This window comes from Uncinocarpus reesii, genomic scaffold (genome assembly GCF_000003515.1).
Source record: "Uncinocarpus reesii 1704 scaffold_1 genomic scaffold, whole genome shotgun sequence".
NCBI classification, from domain to species: domain Eukaryota; kingdom Fungi; phylum Ascomycota; class Eurotiomycetes; order Onygenales; family Onygenaceae; genus Uncinocarpus; species Uncinocarpus reesii.
Genome location: NW_003052500.1, coordinates 7,421,071 through 7,437,068, shown reverse-complemented (window position 1 = coordinate 7,437,068; position 15,998 = coordinate 7,421,071). Strand labels below are relative to the sequence as shown.

The window sequence follows — 15,998 nt, the reverse complement described above, 5'->3', positions numbered from 1 at the left end:
ATGTCCCTGGTACTTTTTTATGCACTAGTCTTGATGCTCATTGATGTATTCATGCATTATTGTTCTATTATCCACAAGCTAAATATGTCGCCTAGGTATTAATTATGGGGCCTAAACGTCTTGAACGGGTTGATCTGCATCTTCCTTCCCTAGAATCTCTACTGCCTGGTGAAATGAGACCCTGGAAGCATCTGCTGCTTCGTCTCGTATATCAGCAGCGCGCCATGCGAAAGATATCTCTCCAGGTTGTTGTTGCTTTTCTTCCGCAGAGTTTCCTCCACGCCCTGCCCAGGAACATTGCAGATGTAGTTGACCATCTTCAAGCTGAATGCGTAACTTTTTTGTGCGGCGATGCGCCGGGGAGTACGCAGTTAGCTCACCATTTTGAGGGAATGTCGGTTGCCAGGGTAATAAACATGTTTTGTCCGGTTTCTGGGTTGGCGACCTAACAAATTCACCGTCCTCGAGGCCCTCTTCCTCTGCTAAATATCGAGGCTTTGCAAGCCCAGCAATCGGAATATTCAGGCTGCTAGTAGTGTCTGCAGGTTTCCCAAGAGGTGGAACTAAATGAACAAGATCCAACGTAAAAAGATATAAGATCAGCTTACGAGCATCCTCCCGAAGCCCAAAGCGGAAAGGGGATTGTTGCGCAGGGAAATGGCAGAGATTGCTGACAAGGTCAAATTCTGACCCAAGGCCATTCGGGTTGACGTTGGTCCTAATGCGCATCTTAACCACTGAAGTTTGCGAGACAAGGGTGCAACGAAGGAATGACTCCATAGGATTGGTAAGGGTGCCTATAAACTTTTCAAGGTATGAAAGGACTATGGGCGGTTGTGTTTGTTCGGAGTGACTTCGTGAAGGCTTCAGTAAGGGATACACGGTGTAATTGCACTTTAGTCCAGCGGATTGAAGAGTGCTTGTTATATTTTCAAACAATGACGTAAACCACCGGTAATGCGACCTGTGCTGAAGATATGACAAAACAGGCCGTAAGATCTTGTATTCTGGATTCGGCCTCTTATTGGGGGTCAAAGGCGGAGGCAGGCTCGTGCGGCGACGATAATTTTCGCGATGGGCATAGCAAAGGAGGATGCGGAAAGACATTGCAATTGAGTGGGCCAGGATGCTATCAAAAGGATCTGAATCCGTCTCTATATCAGGAGGTTCCTCATCAAATCCAACCAGGTCAATATGTACTTGTTTGGTATCGTCAGCATGGAATTTGATTGAATTCCGCCTAATTTCAACTCCGTGCTGGAGCAGCACGCGTGCTTCTCGGTTTAATTCATAGAATAACTCTTCTTCAAAGAGACTATCTCGAGCCTCACGGATTTGACAAGCAAGGGATTCATCCTTCCTGGGAGCTGCCGGAACAGATACTGCTACGGTTCGGTCCCCTTCCCGGATTCGTATACGGACAACCTGTGGTGGTTTCGTTTGTACTCCCCGGTCTAGAAACAACCGTTCCCCTTCTCCCTTCCGAAACGCCGCAAGGCCCCTGTCTCGGAAAATCGGCGCAGATTCAAGGGATCCAAAGTGGACTCCAAGGGTTTGCCTCTCACGAGGTAGTTTGCATACCTTCCAGCCCTCTTGCTTAATCTTCAGGACCTCAGCCCAGTATTTCGTTTCGGCGGCAATATCTTCCTCCAACCTTTCCGCTGACTGAAGTAGCTTGCTCGCTGCAGCATCGAGACTTTCCAATTTCCATCCGCGTGACACAGCGCTTATATCTCTCTTCTGAGATTCCGACTGTTCGGGTGGTTTTGTACGGTCGATTGCTAGAGATCCAAGCGGTACTTTCTGTTTGAGGAGCGGGGACATGGACGTTTCTGCTTGGCGGGGAGTAAATTTGGACAAAAGTAGAGAAATAAACTCGAGCGCGTAGGTTGCCTCCATATGCGCATTCCTAAATAATTGCAAATCAGTATCTCACCTGGTGGTAACCGAGACAATACTAACATGGCGAATTGAGAAATCTCGAGACGGCTCCTGAAGAGTTTCTCTTCCCTATTTTGCTCCTCATCCTCACTCTTTCTCATATCAACTTCCTCATCCTCATTTTCTCCCGCAGTACGTGCAGCTTCAATCTCCGCCAGAAGGCTTGCCTCGGTCACATCTCGAAAAGACCCTCGTTGGGCGTTGATCTGAGCGATTTTGATCGCAAGGTCGTCCTCCCGATGTGCCCTTTGCTGTGTGGGCCGGAGTGGTAAGGTAAGTCTTTCCGACATCCTAGTAGTAGGTACTCAATCCGCCATGGTGTTGTCAAGACAAAGATTGAGAGCCACAGCATCAGGTTGGGAGCTACCACGTGACCCTCGTCGAAATAAACCATCACTAGCACCGTAGCTATTACATAATTACGCTAACCAGGGTCGGGGTTCTAGAAGCCGGTGTGACATCACCCGCCAAGACCTGCGCTGAGCAGCGAGAGGGGCTGTCATTGGGACAAACATCGACATCAAGCCCAAGACAGAAACGAGAGATGAGAATCATACAAGGCCTCATTATTGGGGAAGCCAAACTCTCTTCGGCCCGTCTCACCGCTGCCCAGGATCATTAAAGCGTGCCAAGGGTGACAACAAAGTGACTGCAGGCTGGAATAATAATCAGGCTAGATCTCACATAGTAGGCTGACCTTTTGCCCCTCCGGATCCGATCGTTCTGCGGCATATTTCTCCCTTTAAGCTCTCTCACTGACCCCTCAACCACCCAACAAAAATCTCAAGCTATCACTAACATTTCTTTGAGCAAGGTTTGGTTCACCTCAATTCCAAGGTTTTCTTTGGGCCAGCGCAAGTGACTTAGCGGGGAGCTTCCCAGCTTGAGCTCACGAAACTTTAACGACTTCCTCTACTCCTCGAACCCCGCGACTCTGCCATCTCCCACCTCAAAAGCTCGCCAATCGGCATAAACAGCAAAACTTGAGCTGCAATGGCATCCTCTGCTCCCTCCGGACACTTGACGGTCCCCCTGGCCAAGCGGCGCCGCATTGCCGTTCTCACCAGTGGCGGAGACGCTCCTGGTATGAACGGTGTCGTGCGTGCGGTGATCCGGATGTCGATTCATTGCAAGTGCGAAGCGTACGCTATCCATGAAGGCTACGAAGGCCTTGTCCAGGGCGGCGATTTGATCCGACGGATGCATTGGGAAGACGTTCGCGGTTGGTTGTCTCGCGGCGGTACGCTCATCGGTTCAGCTCGATGCAAGTCCTTTATGCAAAGAGCAGGCCGCCTGCAAGCCGCAAGGAACATGGTCATAAGGGGGATCGACGCCCTTATTGTTTGTGGAGGAGACGGCAGTTTGACCGGCGCAGACGTCTTTCGCTCCGAATGGCCTGGCTTGCTCGATGAGCTTGTCCAGAACGGTGACCTTACCGCCAACCAAGTTGCACCATATAAGACCTTGAACATCGTGGGCTTAGTGGGCTCGATTGACAATGACATGTCGACCACGGATGCTACTATCGGGTGCTATTCCTCATTGCATCGTATCTGCGAGGCCGTTGACGAAGTTTTCGACACCGCCGCTTCCCATCAACGTGGTTTTGTCATTGAGGTGATGGGAAGACATTGCGGCTGGCTTGCCCTCATGTCTGCCATTAGTACAGGTGCTGACTGGCTATTTATCCCCGAGATGCCTCCGCGGGACGGTTGGGAAGATGACATGTGTGACATTATTACCCAGGCACGCTAAATCACATATCCGACAGGCTTGCGTTTCTGATATGTACTAACTTGTAATAGAATCGACGACGAGGTAAACGTCGAACAATCGTCATCGTTGCTGAAGGTGCCCAGGACAGGAGCTTGAACAAAATTACCTCTGATGCAGTCAAAGATATTCTAAGCAACAGACTCAAGCTTGACACCCGCGTCACAGTCCTGGGACATACGCAGAGGGGTGGCGCCGCGTGTGCTTACGATAGATGGCTCGCAACCCTCCAGGGAACTGAAGCTGTGAGAGCCGTGCTCGAAGCAACGCCTGATTCTCCATCCCCTATCATCACAATTCGCGAGAACAAAATTGAAAGGGGCTCCTTAATAGAAGCTGTTGAGGCTACTAAGAGAGTCGCAAAATGTGTAGACGAAAAGGGCTTTGAGGAGGCTATGCAGCTTCGAGATTCAGAATTTAAAGCTTACCACAGGGCTTACATCAACACGACCACTCCGCATCATCCCAAGATGCTGCTTGCCCCAGAGAAGGTATGTGACCAGGCATGTTGGCGCTAAGAGCTTCTTGAATTAACCGTAGTTGATTGTAGCGAATGCGCATTGCGATTATTCACGTTGGTGCCCCGGCCGGCGGCATGAATCCTGCAACTAGAGCGGCAGTGGCCTATTGCATTGCTCGAGGACATACTCCCGTTGCCATTTATAACGGGTTCCCTGGGTTGTGCCGTCATCATGCTGATAAGCCACTGGGCTCCGTTCGCGAGGTAGACTGGTTGGAGTCAGATTCCTGGGTAAACGAGGGTGGCTCCGAGATTGGGACGAATCGAGGTCTTCCCTCTGAAGATATGCCAACGACCGCACATTGCTTCGAGCTATACAAATTCGACGCTCTGTTTATAATAGGAGGGTTCGAAGCCTTTACTGCAGCAAGCCAGCTTCGACAAGCAAGAAAAGATTACGCCTCGTTGAGAATCCCCATTGTGGTGCTCCCTGCTACTATTTCAAATAATGTTCCTGGCACAGAATACTCACTGGGCAGCGATACTTGCCTCAATACACTGGTGAATTTTTGCGACGTGATCCGGCAATCCGCTTCTTCTTCGCGTCGCCGAGTATTCGTGATTGAGACTCAAGGCGGCCGTTCTGGGTATATCGCTGTGATGGCTGGATTGGCAGTGGGAGCTTATGCAGTCTACATCCCCGAGGAAGGAATCGATATCAAAATGCTCGCTCGCGACATCGAATACCTTCGCCACAACTTTGCGACCGACCGGGGCGCGAGTCATGCGGGTAAGGTCATTCTTCGCAACGAGAAAGCTTCTGGCACGTATACCACACAAGTCATCGCGGATATGATCAAAGAAGAGGCGAAGGGCCGTTTCGAGTCTCGCGCAGCTGTGCCTGGGCATTTCCAACAGGGCGGAAAACCATCACCGATGGACCGGATCCGTGCACTCCGTCTTGCGCTCCGCTGCATCCAGCATCTCGAATCATTCGCGGGGCGCAGCGGTGAAGAAATTGCAGCTGATGAGATGTCGAGCGTTGTGATCGGTATCCGAGGCAGTGAGGTTGTCTTTGGCCCAATGTCCGGCGAGGATGGCCTGGAGGCGACGGATACTGACTGGGAGCATCGACGTCCACGAAACGAATTCTGGATGAAGTTGCGACATCTGGTCGATACGCTCAGCGGACGGCCTGCGGACAGCAAGGAGGGCAAGTTCCAACTGTCCGATGACGAGGGCTGGGAGTCTGGCGGCACGTCCGACCCGTGTCATTTTGCGGCCACTCCCAAGATCAGGCCTAGAGAGCTACCTCTCAGATAGTTGAATGTAGTCGGCATCGTGGTTTATATAGACTTGAAGGTTGGTGTCGAATTTGATAGTATTTTGGAGAATACAGCCGTTTATCCTAACTAGCTCCTTCGCATTGCTTTTTTAGCCCGTCGTGGGCTTGGCAGACAATCTCGGGTTGAATGCTTTTCCATCTGTCGAATTGTTTAGGTCTGGCTGCGTTCCATCCGCCTCACGCCCTCCGGGCCTCTGCCATGGGTTGCGTATCCACTCCTTCGTAACATCCTGGATAGATGTCTCAAACATTCAAGTCCAACGGCCGACGGAGCGTTGGGATTACACTCTTCGACCGCCGCCGACCGTTGCAGGCTGACAAGATACGCTTTGCAAACCAATCTCGGGTGCGCGCCGGATCCGTGGTGACTGTTGGCCCTATTCTTCCACTCCCTGCAACCAACATCGCCGGCGCTAAATTTTTTTTTTTTTTTTTTTTTTTAGATCAAAACTAATGGCAACAAGGGTGGTTTCTAACCGGCATAATGTGTGCCTGGAGTCTTCAGAGCATGGTGGTGCGGCATGTTCCGCAATCATCATTTTCCTTTGTGAATGATGCTCTTGTTGCCTTTTGAATCAAGATATCAAGTGTTCAGTCTCGCTTTATATTTTCCTAGAGTAATATTATCAGGAGGCGGTCTTTGATAACTACCTCTGGCCGTGCAACACAAAGAGGCTCAGTGGTGCTGTCTGGTCAACAGTAACTACAGCACTGAGCTCACTTCCTTCAGTTCGCAGTCATTTCCCCGCGTCAAACACCACCTCAATTGCACTGTTTAAGGCGTTTGTCGAAATCACTCTGCTTGTTCCTGATGCAGCCTGAGCAATTAGCAACTATTCAATTCTATTCTCAATAGTCAAACCCCCCGCACGTTACACGCCGTTACTCAGACAAGGTGGCTCGGCGATGAGGTTACTGTCTCGCCGTTCACACTCAGTATGGGCCTCTCTCCTGCTCCTCACTTTAATGGGCGCGCAGTCACTTGTGTCTGCCATTGATCTCAACCTGGACGATGATGGTACTTTCTCTTGCTCAATTGGACCTACCCTTGACAGTTTCTGATATCTCGCTCTGCTATAGCATCCATCAAAAGGGCGGCAAAAATCGCCGCGAGTGGAATGACAGTTTTCTACACAGGGCATTTACCAGGCGATGTGCCTGGGAACCTACCAGCACCGTACTACTGGTGGGAAGCCGGCGCGATGTTTGGGGCACTGATCGACTACTGGTACTACACCGGAGACAGCACTTGGAATGATATCACTATTCAAGCAATGCTCCATCAAGCCAGCCCATCAACCAATTTCGAGCCCAGGAACCAAACGAAATCTGAAGGGAATGACGACCAAGGATTCTGGGGAATGGCTGCCATGTCTGCGGCAGAGCGCAACTTCCCGAACCCCCCGGCTGATCAGCCACAATGGCTAGAGCTGGCGCAGGGCGTATTCAACTCCCAGGCTCCTCGATGGGACACGACGAGCTGCGGTGGGGGCCTCAAATGGCAGTTTTTTACGCTAAACAGGGGATACAACTATAAAAACACCATTTCCAATGGCTGCTTTTTCAACATCGCCTCGAGATTGGCACGGTATACGAGGAATCAAACATATGCAGACTGGGCGACGAAATCGTGGGAATGGACCGAGAGAATTGGCTTGATAACACCTACTTATCAGTTCTACGACGGAACAAATGACAAACTGAATTGCACTGAGCTGAATCGAATCCAGTGGACGTACAACGCCGGTGTGCACCTTCTAGGAGCCGCCAATATGTACAACTACGTAAGTGTTTACTCCTGACAATAACGGAGCGGAAGTTACTCATTTTCCATCTAGACCAATGGTGATAAAATTTGGCGCGACCGCGTCCAAGGCATCGTCGAGGGCCTTCGCACCTTTTTCTTCGAGGAAACTAACATCATGTTTGAAGTTGCCTGCGAAGGTATAAATACCTGCGATATTGACCAGCGGTCGTTCAAAGCCTACCTCGCCCGTTGGATGGCAGCAACCACCCAACTCGCACCTTTTACGAGGGACCTCATCATGCCCAAACTCCGTGCTTCGGCTGCAGCGGCTGCGAAAGCCTGTACAGGTGGTAATAATGGAGACACATGTGGCCATAAATGGACAACCGGAGAATTTGACGGCAGTATCGGCGTAGGAGAGCAGATGGCTGCCATGGAGGTTTTCCAGTCAAATCTCATTGCAAAAGTGGCGCCCCCTGTTACAGAATCAACAGGCGGCACCAGCAAAGGCGACCCTTCTGCCGGAGTGCGCGAAGATCCAGTACCAGAATTAAGGGACCTTACAACAGCGGACAGGGCTGGTGCATGGACGATCACGGCTGTATCCATCGTGGTATGTCTAGGTGGCGTGTATTTTCTTCATTCATAGTGTATTATGCCTGTCTTGCAACATTGTGTTCTATATGTTTTTCTTATACAAAATTCAAGACGGCTATCCCAGGATGGAGTTGACAGGAAGAAATGATAAATTCAGGTGTGCATGAAGATGAAAATTCCCTTTCCGCCCATTTGTAAAATCTCTCATTATGACATGGGAAAGAGCACTTGCTAGGATGAATGTATAAGTGTTGGGGGGTTTTCCACTGCTTCAAAGATATTTGAAAGAGGCCAAAGCATCAGGCACCAGCTGTTAAGGTGATTGTATTCTCTACACTGATTATGCTCTCGAGTTAAGCAATTCTGATGAGAAGTTGATAACCTTGCAGGCGTTCCAACAACATTCTCCAGTGAAGGGGGCTGATAATGCAACCGGTCTTGCTGCGACGTCTTTGATCCTACAGCTCCAATCAGCAAGAAGGGTTGTTTGAGTCTGGCAACCGAGTTGAGGCTTTTATTTTCAGTTAGAGAATAATTTCAGCAGCTTCCAGACAGAGAGAGTAGTAAAGATGGATTAACTTGCCACTTGTCATGATGCCCGAGGTAAGCCGTACTTATTAGTTGGCGCAGTTTCATCGCGTGCGGGACAAGTCGCGTCTCTCTCCAGGCATCAGCGGAGAACTTCGTCTTTGGAAAAGATCCTCCACGGATCGATCTAATCTCTCACTTCGACCACGCATTTATCCTCACTTCTTTTATCCCATAACCATCTAGCATCCCTTGTCGATTCTACGCCTGTCAGCCCGGCAGCTATCATGCCTACGTTGACTGACCTTCCACTGGAACTACTCTACGCGGTTGTGGCCGTGGTTGCGCCCCGCAGATCGCGATATACAGCGGATCTGTATTATAGTCCTGACTGGGCTTCCATCAATGATCTTTCTTGCCTAGCACGCACTTGCAAGGCGCTGCATCATGTCGCGCAGCGCGAGTTGTACCGTTATCCGGAAGCGAGGTATCGCAAAATCATCTCCCTTGTGCGCACACTCATTAAACAGCCCGCCCTTGCTGCGAGTGTCAAAGAGCTACGCACTGGGGATATATGGACACTTGTTGACGCGCCCTACCCCGACTTCAACGACTGCAAGATCACGGTTGAAGACGCAGATATGTTCAATAAGCTCCTGAAAGTATATTGCAAAAATGAAAACGACTTCTATCCGATGCGACCCATGGAAGGGTCGGAAGAGAACCTTTATTGCCATGAAGATGAAAACCGCGTGGTGGGGAACCTGGCTGCGCTGGCCATTGCACAAGCTACAAACGTCGAACGACTGGTCCTGCAGACATATTATTGGGATGTACCCGAATCATTCACACCGCCCGCACTTCCTTTTCTTACCGAATTTATTGTCCAGCATGGTGATACCGAGTTGTCCGTTCACATCGACAATATCCAAGGTATCTTCGAGGCAGCTCCGTCCCTGAAGCGATTTCACGGACATATGGTGGGCGCTGTATCAGACAGGATATCTCATGATGGCGTGACCGACGTTAACTTTACTTACAGCGTTTTGGACGACAGCAGCTTCAGAGCCATCTTCCAAGGCTTTCCAAAGTTGCAAAAATTCGGGTTCACAGCTGGAGGGTCAACGGTCTCATATGATCGGCCAGCGACTCCAAGGGTGATAGCTGAGCTACTACGCCTTCGAAAAGATACTCTGCAACATTTGACCCTCCACCTCGTATGTGCGTGTGAGGCCTTGGATGGTATCTTCGATGGGAGCGAAGCCATGACGAGCCTCGCTTATATGGAGGTCTTGGAGTCGCTGGACCTGCACACTTGCGCTTTAGACGACGAAGAACCCATCGGGCCGTTGTTGGTAAATTTATTACCGCCGTCCATCAGACGCCTGACCATACGATCACAAGAGGAACATCAACATGAGGGTCTAGAAGTCCTAGCCATCGCGGCTCCTGAAAAATTTCCAAACCTGAAAGAAGTTCGGATCGTCGGTAAATCTGGAAACGGGGTCGAGGACACTTTCAAGGCCAGCGGAATATCCTTTCAGGCTATTGAACTCTATGTTGAGTGACCGCCCCGTGTTTCCCACTGTGGCTCGGATTGCTATTGCAGTACTCTGCAATTTTATATTCGTTGAAGTCTTTGAGCAAAGGACCTCACCTTAGGCTCCTTCTTCCAGTGCGATGACTGCGTCGACTTTCCATCCAAAGCAGTACATCATCTAGCGTTACCTAATTTCAGACGAAACTTCGATACGATTCCTAGAGCAGCTAGGATTCTTCCCAGCGGTGATGTCATGTCTGATTTGTGCAGTTTGTCAACCTTTACTCCTGGTGCTCTATTTCCGAGTTCGAGAACTGAGGAGAGCGGCTTTCTCCCATGTTATTACCCGCACGCTTCGACTTGAGTCATATATCCAATCCCGTCGAGTTGAACTTGGGGACGAGAAACGGAGTTTTTTGGCCTAGAGCTTTCAACGCAGACTTCGAGTCTTTTATATACTATATTAGGGATATATATACAGTACGTATTAGGTGATGAATCAACCGCTCACACAAACGTCTCCCAAAAACAACACCCCCATCATTAACATTATTACATCCGCTAAACAAAAGCTCAAGTGCGCAGGAGATGGGAGTGTGATACTCAAAAAAGCCAAATCATATCAAGCAAATCGTGCAATCTCAGATAGCACCGCACATCGTTAAGCCTCAAGGGTTAAGACTTTGTAACGTAGAGCTTAAAACCATTGCGCTGGCCAAATTTTCAAAAGAGGTATAAATACACCTAAAACTTTGGGACGCTTTGGGTATCATATCCAAGCAAACTACGTTTAGACCACGGGGCCAGCGTTTCCGGTGACTGCGGTGTCCGCAGACTCACGCGGCACCTCCTTGCTATGATGGATGGGAGAGCGGGTAGCGTTGTGGTGGTTCCAGAGATTCCAGCTCTCCATGGCGGCGGAGCACATGGTGCAGAAGCTGCTCAAAAATGTGAGTGCTCAATGTTTGCGAAAAGAAAAAGAAAATAGGGGTGGGACCCTGTGTGGTACTTACAAGGCAATAAAGATAAATGCTTGCGAGGCATGTTTAAGGGCACAGCCGATTCCAGGAGGAGAATTGGCCCAGCAGGCAGCTCCAGCGCTGTAATCTTGAGAGGCAAAGATGAAAGAGGTCAACCAGCTGAGGCGAACGTTAGCAGGGTCCTGATAGTGATGCGATGCTGGGATTGGAAACAGGGATGCTCACAGGTATGAGAAAATCAGGTCGATTGGGAAGGCGAGCCAGCCCACAGTTGCGACGAACGGAGATACAAGGCCGGGTAGGAAGAAGACAACGGAAATCACGGCCTAGGAAGGTTAGTATGTTCCATAGTTAATAGCATTGTGTTCCAGGGGATGCGCTCCAGGGACAGGTACAAAGTAACCAAAGGACCTTGAAACTTACAATCACTTCCTCATAGATCAGATGTGTATTTTTGGGGCCTTGTTTGATGAAGTATGATACGATTCCCATGACAATCACTGCACTAGCCCATTGCAGCAGGCGCATGAGCAGCAAGCTGAAGCGCATAAGGGTGCCGAACGCCATATTGGATAACTATTGTTGGTATTTGCTGTATAGGGAATCAGAGGTGAAAAGCAATAGAGGAGGCCAGCTCAAGCGTAGTGGGAGAAATGCGGTCAGCAGATTGATATTAGTATACCAAGCAGCGAATATGAAATAAAGGATCAGAAAGAGGGGTCAGAACCCTCTTATATACACGTCCTCTGCATGAACAAAGGCCATCTAGACATGGAACCGATGACGGGAGGGCACCAATTCCAGACAAGAAGATTCTAGCTATTCGCCCAGCGTCCAAACAGGAATGCACACGGCATCCGAAGTACCCGGCGTGTAATCGCCTAAGGAGACACAGCAAGCAACGGCTTCCACCCCCTTGAGGACGCCGGAGAAGTGAAATTCTGCAGCAAGATGCAGTTCATCACGTCATCGCAACCGATGGCGTGAAGTCAAACCCGGGAATGGCAGCAGGAGAAACGATCGCCGAGAATCGACCGGAGCACGGCAGCATCATGTGCAGATGGCGAGCCTATCCGAGAGGAGTGTATCGCAAATCCGTCAGAGGAAGCTCTCAGGGAAGCTTCTGGCCAAATGCCCATAGCTAGGTCGGATCCTGGGATGCCAAGCGGAACGGCATCGGCCAGGGATGCACATGAGAGATACCTGCGCGGAGACAAAAGGTATACAGTTGGAGTTAAAGGAAGCTTTTGAGTTGCTGGAGCACGGTGGCTAAAAAGAACCGGTGTCACAGCGTTGCGAGGATGATGTGGGTTATGGAGCCGATCGTGATGATCAATCAAGTGCCGTTCAACGGCCAGATTGCTTTCGATTTCGACAGCTTGTGAGGATCCTGATTTGACATCAAAGCGGAAAGTCGGCTCGCTTGGCAGGCTGGAGCTTGCTGGTGATGTCTGAACAGGCCGGTTCCAAGTCAACTTGAATCGGCGTCCCGCCTATCATGATGGTGAGAGCGGGAGCTGCGGTGGCGAGACGAGCTCACCGCAAGGGCGTGTTTGGCTTGCCGGCTACCTGGTGAGTTATTTTGATGGATTGCAGAGGATTCCAAAGTTCATCCAGTTATCATGTCATGTGCGCCGGAGAAAGGTTTGGAATCCAAGCCCAAACCCCAAATTCCATCCAGACTAATCCTTGCATCGGGTTGGAGATGATTCCATTGGTCTCCAGAAGGGCAAAGGAGACCAAAAGCATGCTGTATTCACTAGCTAGTTTTTTTTTTTTTTCCTTTGCCTATTCCCGCGGACTATAGTTCAAATCAACCAGCAGGTTGAGGTATATCAGTCTGTGCATATGGATCGCCAGGGTGAGGCATGGAAATGATTGTTTGATTCAATGATTGTTAGCCTATGTATTAACACTGGCTGCTGGCATTTTTGCTGAAAGGACTTGACAACTCTAACTGAAACAAAGAGCCATAGAGTGGTTGCCCACAGATGGCTTCTAATCTCCCTGAGGTATGTGATACAAGCACGACGTCTCGAATGCAAGGTCCGCTGTATATCCAAGGTCTGGTTGCACACACGTCTTAGCCTTCCTTTCCCCTTTTGCACCTTTCATCCAACAGCCACTCAACCAAGGTCCTATGCATCAACAGGAGCCAGAGCATCTAACTATCTAGACTGCAAAATCTTCCAGGCCTTCACAGTGACCCTAATTTGAATACGGCTCAATGGGCCATCATGATTCAGCCATTGATATTTTCGTCTGCAAGGAAATATCAAAGCACCTTGGTTCCTAATCGTGCCTGGGAATATATCATTCCGTCTCTCAACGGAAGCACGGCACGGATTCCTCCGACGGCCACAATGCTTAGTCACAGGCCATGCATGACGTCGTCGGATCCCCAGAGTTCATCACAAAACGAACGAGCTCGATTGACGAAGAGCTTGAGGTCTGGTTGCAAGCTCCACTTCCGCTTCATCAGCCATTTATACTGCTCACGCAAGATCCCAACGATGGCCCTTTTGAACAACGGGTCAGTCCAGTTGTTTTTTCGACTCCTTCCACTGACATTCTCAACGCTGCTTGTTTTGTTCATCATCTTCGACTATCCTCCAAACCGAACCCTGCAGTTTGTCAATTCCGTCAAATCCCTTGTCCTCGGTACGGAAAACAATGTCTAAACTCATTGTCGTCTTTGGAGCTACCGGAAACCAAGGAGGCTCTGTGGTCGACGGCATCCTGCAGGACCCGGTATTGAGTAAGGAGTTCAGAATCCGCGGTATCACTAGGGATGTCACCAAGCCTGCAGCGAAGCAGTTGGAGAGTAAGGGCGTGGAGGTGAAAAGTGTACGTATACCTCCAGGCTCCCGATAGCTAGACATCTCGAGCCCAACTGACCACATACCCAGGCGGACATGAATTCTCCGGCATCCGTCGGCAAGGCGGTTACCGGGGCTCATACCGTCTTCCTAGTGACAAATTATTGGGAGACCATGGATCCAGAGAAAGAATACAACCAAGGCAAGAATGTGGCAGATGCTGCTAAAGAAGCCCACGTCTCTCATTTGATTTACTCTTCCCTCTATCACATCATGGACGCTAGCGCCGGTGCACTCCTGAACGTTCCGCACTTCGACACCAAAGCTAATACCGAAGTGTACATTCGAGAATTGAGGATTCCGGCCACATTCGTCTTACCAGGGTATTTCATGTCCAATTTCCTGACCTCACTGAACAAGGGAGAGGATGGCACATACACTCTCATGTTACCCTTGACAGACAAGGCTCAGTTCCCCCTTTTTGATGTTTCCGACACAGGTAAGGGAGCCATTTTCCTTGAAATGATAGTTAAGCTTCACCATGCTCATTCTCTCTTTCTGCAAGGCAAATATGTCGTAACGGCAATTAAGAACCGTGACTCCCTTCTCGGCAAGCAAATCCTCGAAGCCGTGGATTATTACTCCCCCGGTCGCATCGTCGAAGAGTTCGAGCAAGTGACCGGCCACAAAGCGAAATTCCTTACTATCGATGCCGACGATTATGTCAAATTTCTTCCAGCGTCAGTTGCCCAAGAAATGCTCGAGACACACCAATTGTTAGAGAATCCGGGATATTATGCCGGCGCGAGCTTGGATAAAAGTTTGAAATTGGTTGAGCAGAAGCCGACAACCTGGAAGGAGTATGTGGCAAGTAGAAGCGAGTGGAAATGAGGCATTCACGTTTGGTTTGGCCGGCACCAAGCTCCAGATCTGACTTGTTAAAAGTAATGCGAAAGGCAGTTCAGACGGTGGAGGTGGATGGACGCAGAGGTGCGATTTAATCATCTGTTTATTCATTCATTAGCCCATCAGAGTCATATAATCCAATACACCAAGTATCTAATCTTGACCGCAAACCAGTCCTGCAGTCTGAACAATCTCGTAGCTCACGTAGATTGCATTTCTACACGTACCTTACACAGCCCGATATTTCAATCATCATTGGTGTATTTATCAAACACATCTGCATAGAACTTTCTTCCCACATCTCGATGGCTTCGAATTTTGGTTCTTAGTTGCGATTCACCCCAGGTCTCGTACTTGCCTCTCAAAAACGCCGAATCAACCTCCCTTCCTTCAGCAGACTCTCCACCATCGGCGAAGCTACCAAAATGCTCCTTCATCGTCCCCACCGCTTCAGATTTTGTCAAGCTCCGCCTCACCCCTTGGAAAAAGGGGACGCTATATCTATCTCTTTCTCCGGAAATGAGCACACGGTGAGTTGTGGCCTTGCACACCCCATTCGTCACGACTTCGAACGCCTGTCCAATATTCACGACAAAGGTTCCCGGTATGGCTGGAACGTCGATCCAATCGCCATTTTTGTTGAGAACCTGAAGGCCCTTGACTTCCGGCGGCGATGCTTGAAGGAGGAACGTCCACCAGCCGGATGAATCTTTATGGGGACCGACGCCTTGCGCTGAGAGATCGGACGATAGAGGATCCGATGCGCCAGGGTAGTGGACCAGTTTCAGGCGGTGTTGGTCGGAGAGAAACGGGAAAAATGCTTGTTGTGGAAGGGAAAGGGCCTCTGCGACTAATTGGAGGAATCGCTCGCCCAGGGCTGTGAGTTCATCGATGTACGACGTGACGATTGGGCGGAGAGATGGTAGTTGGGATGGCCACTGTCAAGTTAGACCGATAGTTATAGGTTAGTTATAAACCAATCATTTTAGAATGAGTGAAGCATACTTGGTTGGGCCCTCTCAATTTTTCGTACAAGGGGGCCGTGTTTGAAGCTACGGCTGTGAGCTCGGTCGCAAACTCAACCTGTTCGCGCCTGTCCGCCTTCCCACCAGTTGTTTCCGATCCAAGGCTGGAATACCCAAGGAAGTGCGGGGAATTCTGCAGGGCCATCTCCTTTTTGGCTATGTCGGAGAGATCGAAAAGATCCGGGAGGATGTCCACAAGATCGTCTATTGTTCTCTGTTGAACTCCATGGTTTGAGAGGTAAAGAAATCCGACGGAGACCAAAGCATGACGGAGCTGCTTTAGAAGAGTCAACTTGGTGGCTGGGTTGGCTGCAAGAGACAGGCTGATCCGCGGAAT

General features: G+C 49.8%; 7 protein-coding genes across 7 annotated transcripts; 4 read left to right on the top strand and 3 right to left on the bottom strand.

Moving 5' to 3' along the window:
• Window positions 1-111: 111 nt before the first annotated feature.
• On the bottom strand, window positions 112-2,231 carry UREG_02794 (uncharacterized protein; the record flags this gene model as incomplete). Its single annotated transcript, XM_002543232.1, has 2 exons — window positions 112-1,909; window positions 1,963-2,231. 2 exons carry the CDS (start codon window positions 2,229-2,231, stop codon window positions 112-114), a joined length of 2,067 nt encoding a protein of 688 aa, XP_002543278.1.
• A 703-nt stretch (window positions 2,232-2,934) lies between these two features.
• UREG_02793 (6-phosphofructokinase) lies at window positions 2,935-5,497 on the top strand (the record flags this gene model as incomplete). The annotated part of the gene is made up of 3 exons (XM_002543231.1): window positions 2,935-3,668; window positions 3,857-4,205; window positions 4,265-5,497. 3 exons carry the CDS (start codon window positions 2,935-2,937, stop codon window positions 5,495-5,497), a joined length of 2,316 nt encoding a protein of 771 aa, XP_002543277.1.
• Window positions 5,498-6,425: 928 nt separating this feature from the next.
• On the top strand, window positions 6,426-7,998 carry UREG_02792 (uncharacterized protein; the record flags this gene model as incomplete). The annotated part of the gene is made up of 4 exons (XM_002543230.1): window positions 6,426-6,537; window positions 6,600-7,303; window positions 7,358-7,879; window positions 7,975-7,998. 4 exons carry the CDS (start codon window positions 6,426-6,428, stop codon window positions 7,996-7,998), a joined length of 1,362 nt encoding a protein of 453 aa, XP_002543276.1.
• A 680-nt stretch (window positions 7,999-8,678) lies between these two features.
• UREG_02791 (uncharacterized protein) lies at window positions 8,679-9,959 on the top strand (the record flags this gene model as incomplete). Its single annotated transcript, XM_002543229.1, has 1 exon — window positions 8,679-9,959. The coding sequence occupies one exon, from the start codon at window positions 8,679-8,681 to the stop codon at window positions 9,957-9,959; it is 1,281 nt and encodes a 426-aa protein (XP_002543275.1).
• A 762-nt stretch (window positions 9,960-10,721) lies between these two features.
• UREG_02790 (uncharacterized protein) lies at window positions 10,722-11,478 on the bottom strand (the record flags this gene model as incomplete). Its single annotated transcript, XM_002543228.1, has 4 exons — window positions 10,722-10,869; window positions 10,945-11,070; window positions 11,137-11,237; window positions 11,335-11,478. The coding sequence occupies 4 exons, from the start codon at window positions 11,476-11,478 to the stop codon at window positions 10,722-10,724; spliced, it is 519 nt and encodes a 172-aa protein (XP_002543274.1).
• A 2,106-nt stretch (window positions 11,479-13,584) lies between these two features.
• UREG_02789 (uncharacterized protein) lies at window positions 13,585-14,621 on the top strand (the record flags this gene model as incomplete). The annotated part of the gene is made up of 3 exons (XM_002543227.1): window positions 13,585-13,758; window positions 13,821-14,229; window positions 14,296-14,621. 3 exons carry the CDS (start codon window positions 13,585-13,587, stop codon window positions 14,619-14,621), a joined length of 909 nt encoding a protein of 302 aa, XP_002543273.1.
• A 510-nt stretch (window positions 14,622-15,131) lies between these two features.
• UREG_02788 (uncharacterized protein) lies at window positions 15,132-15,806 on the bottom strand (the record flags this gene model as incomplete). The annotated part of the gene is made up of 3 exons (XM_002543226.1): window positions 15,132-15,137; window positions 15,188-15,574; window positions 15,642-15,806. 3 exons carry the CDS (start codon window positions 15,804-15,806, stop codon window positions 15,132-15,134), a joined length of 558 nt encoding a protein of 185 aa, XP_002543272.1.
• Between the last annotated feature and the right edge of the window lie 192 nt (window positions 15,807-15,998).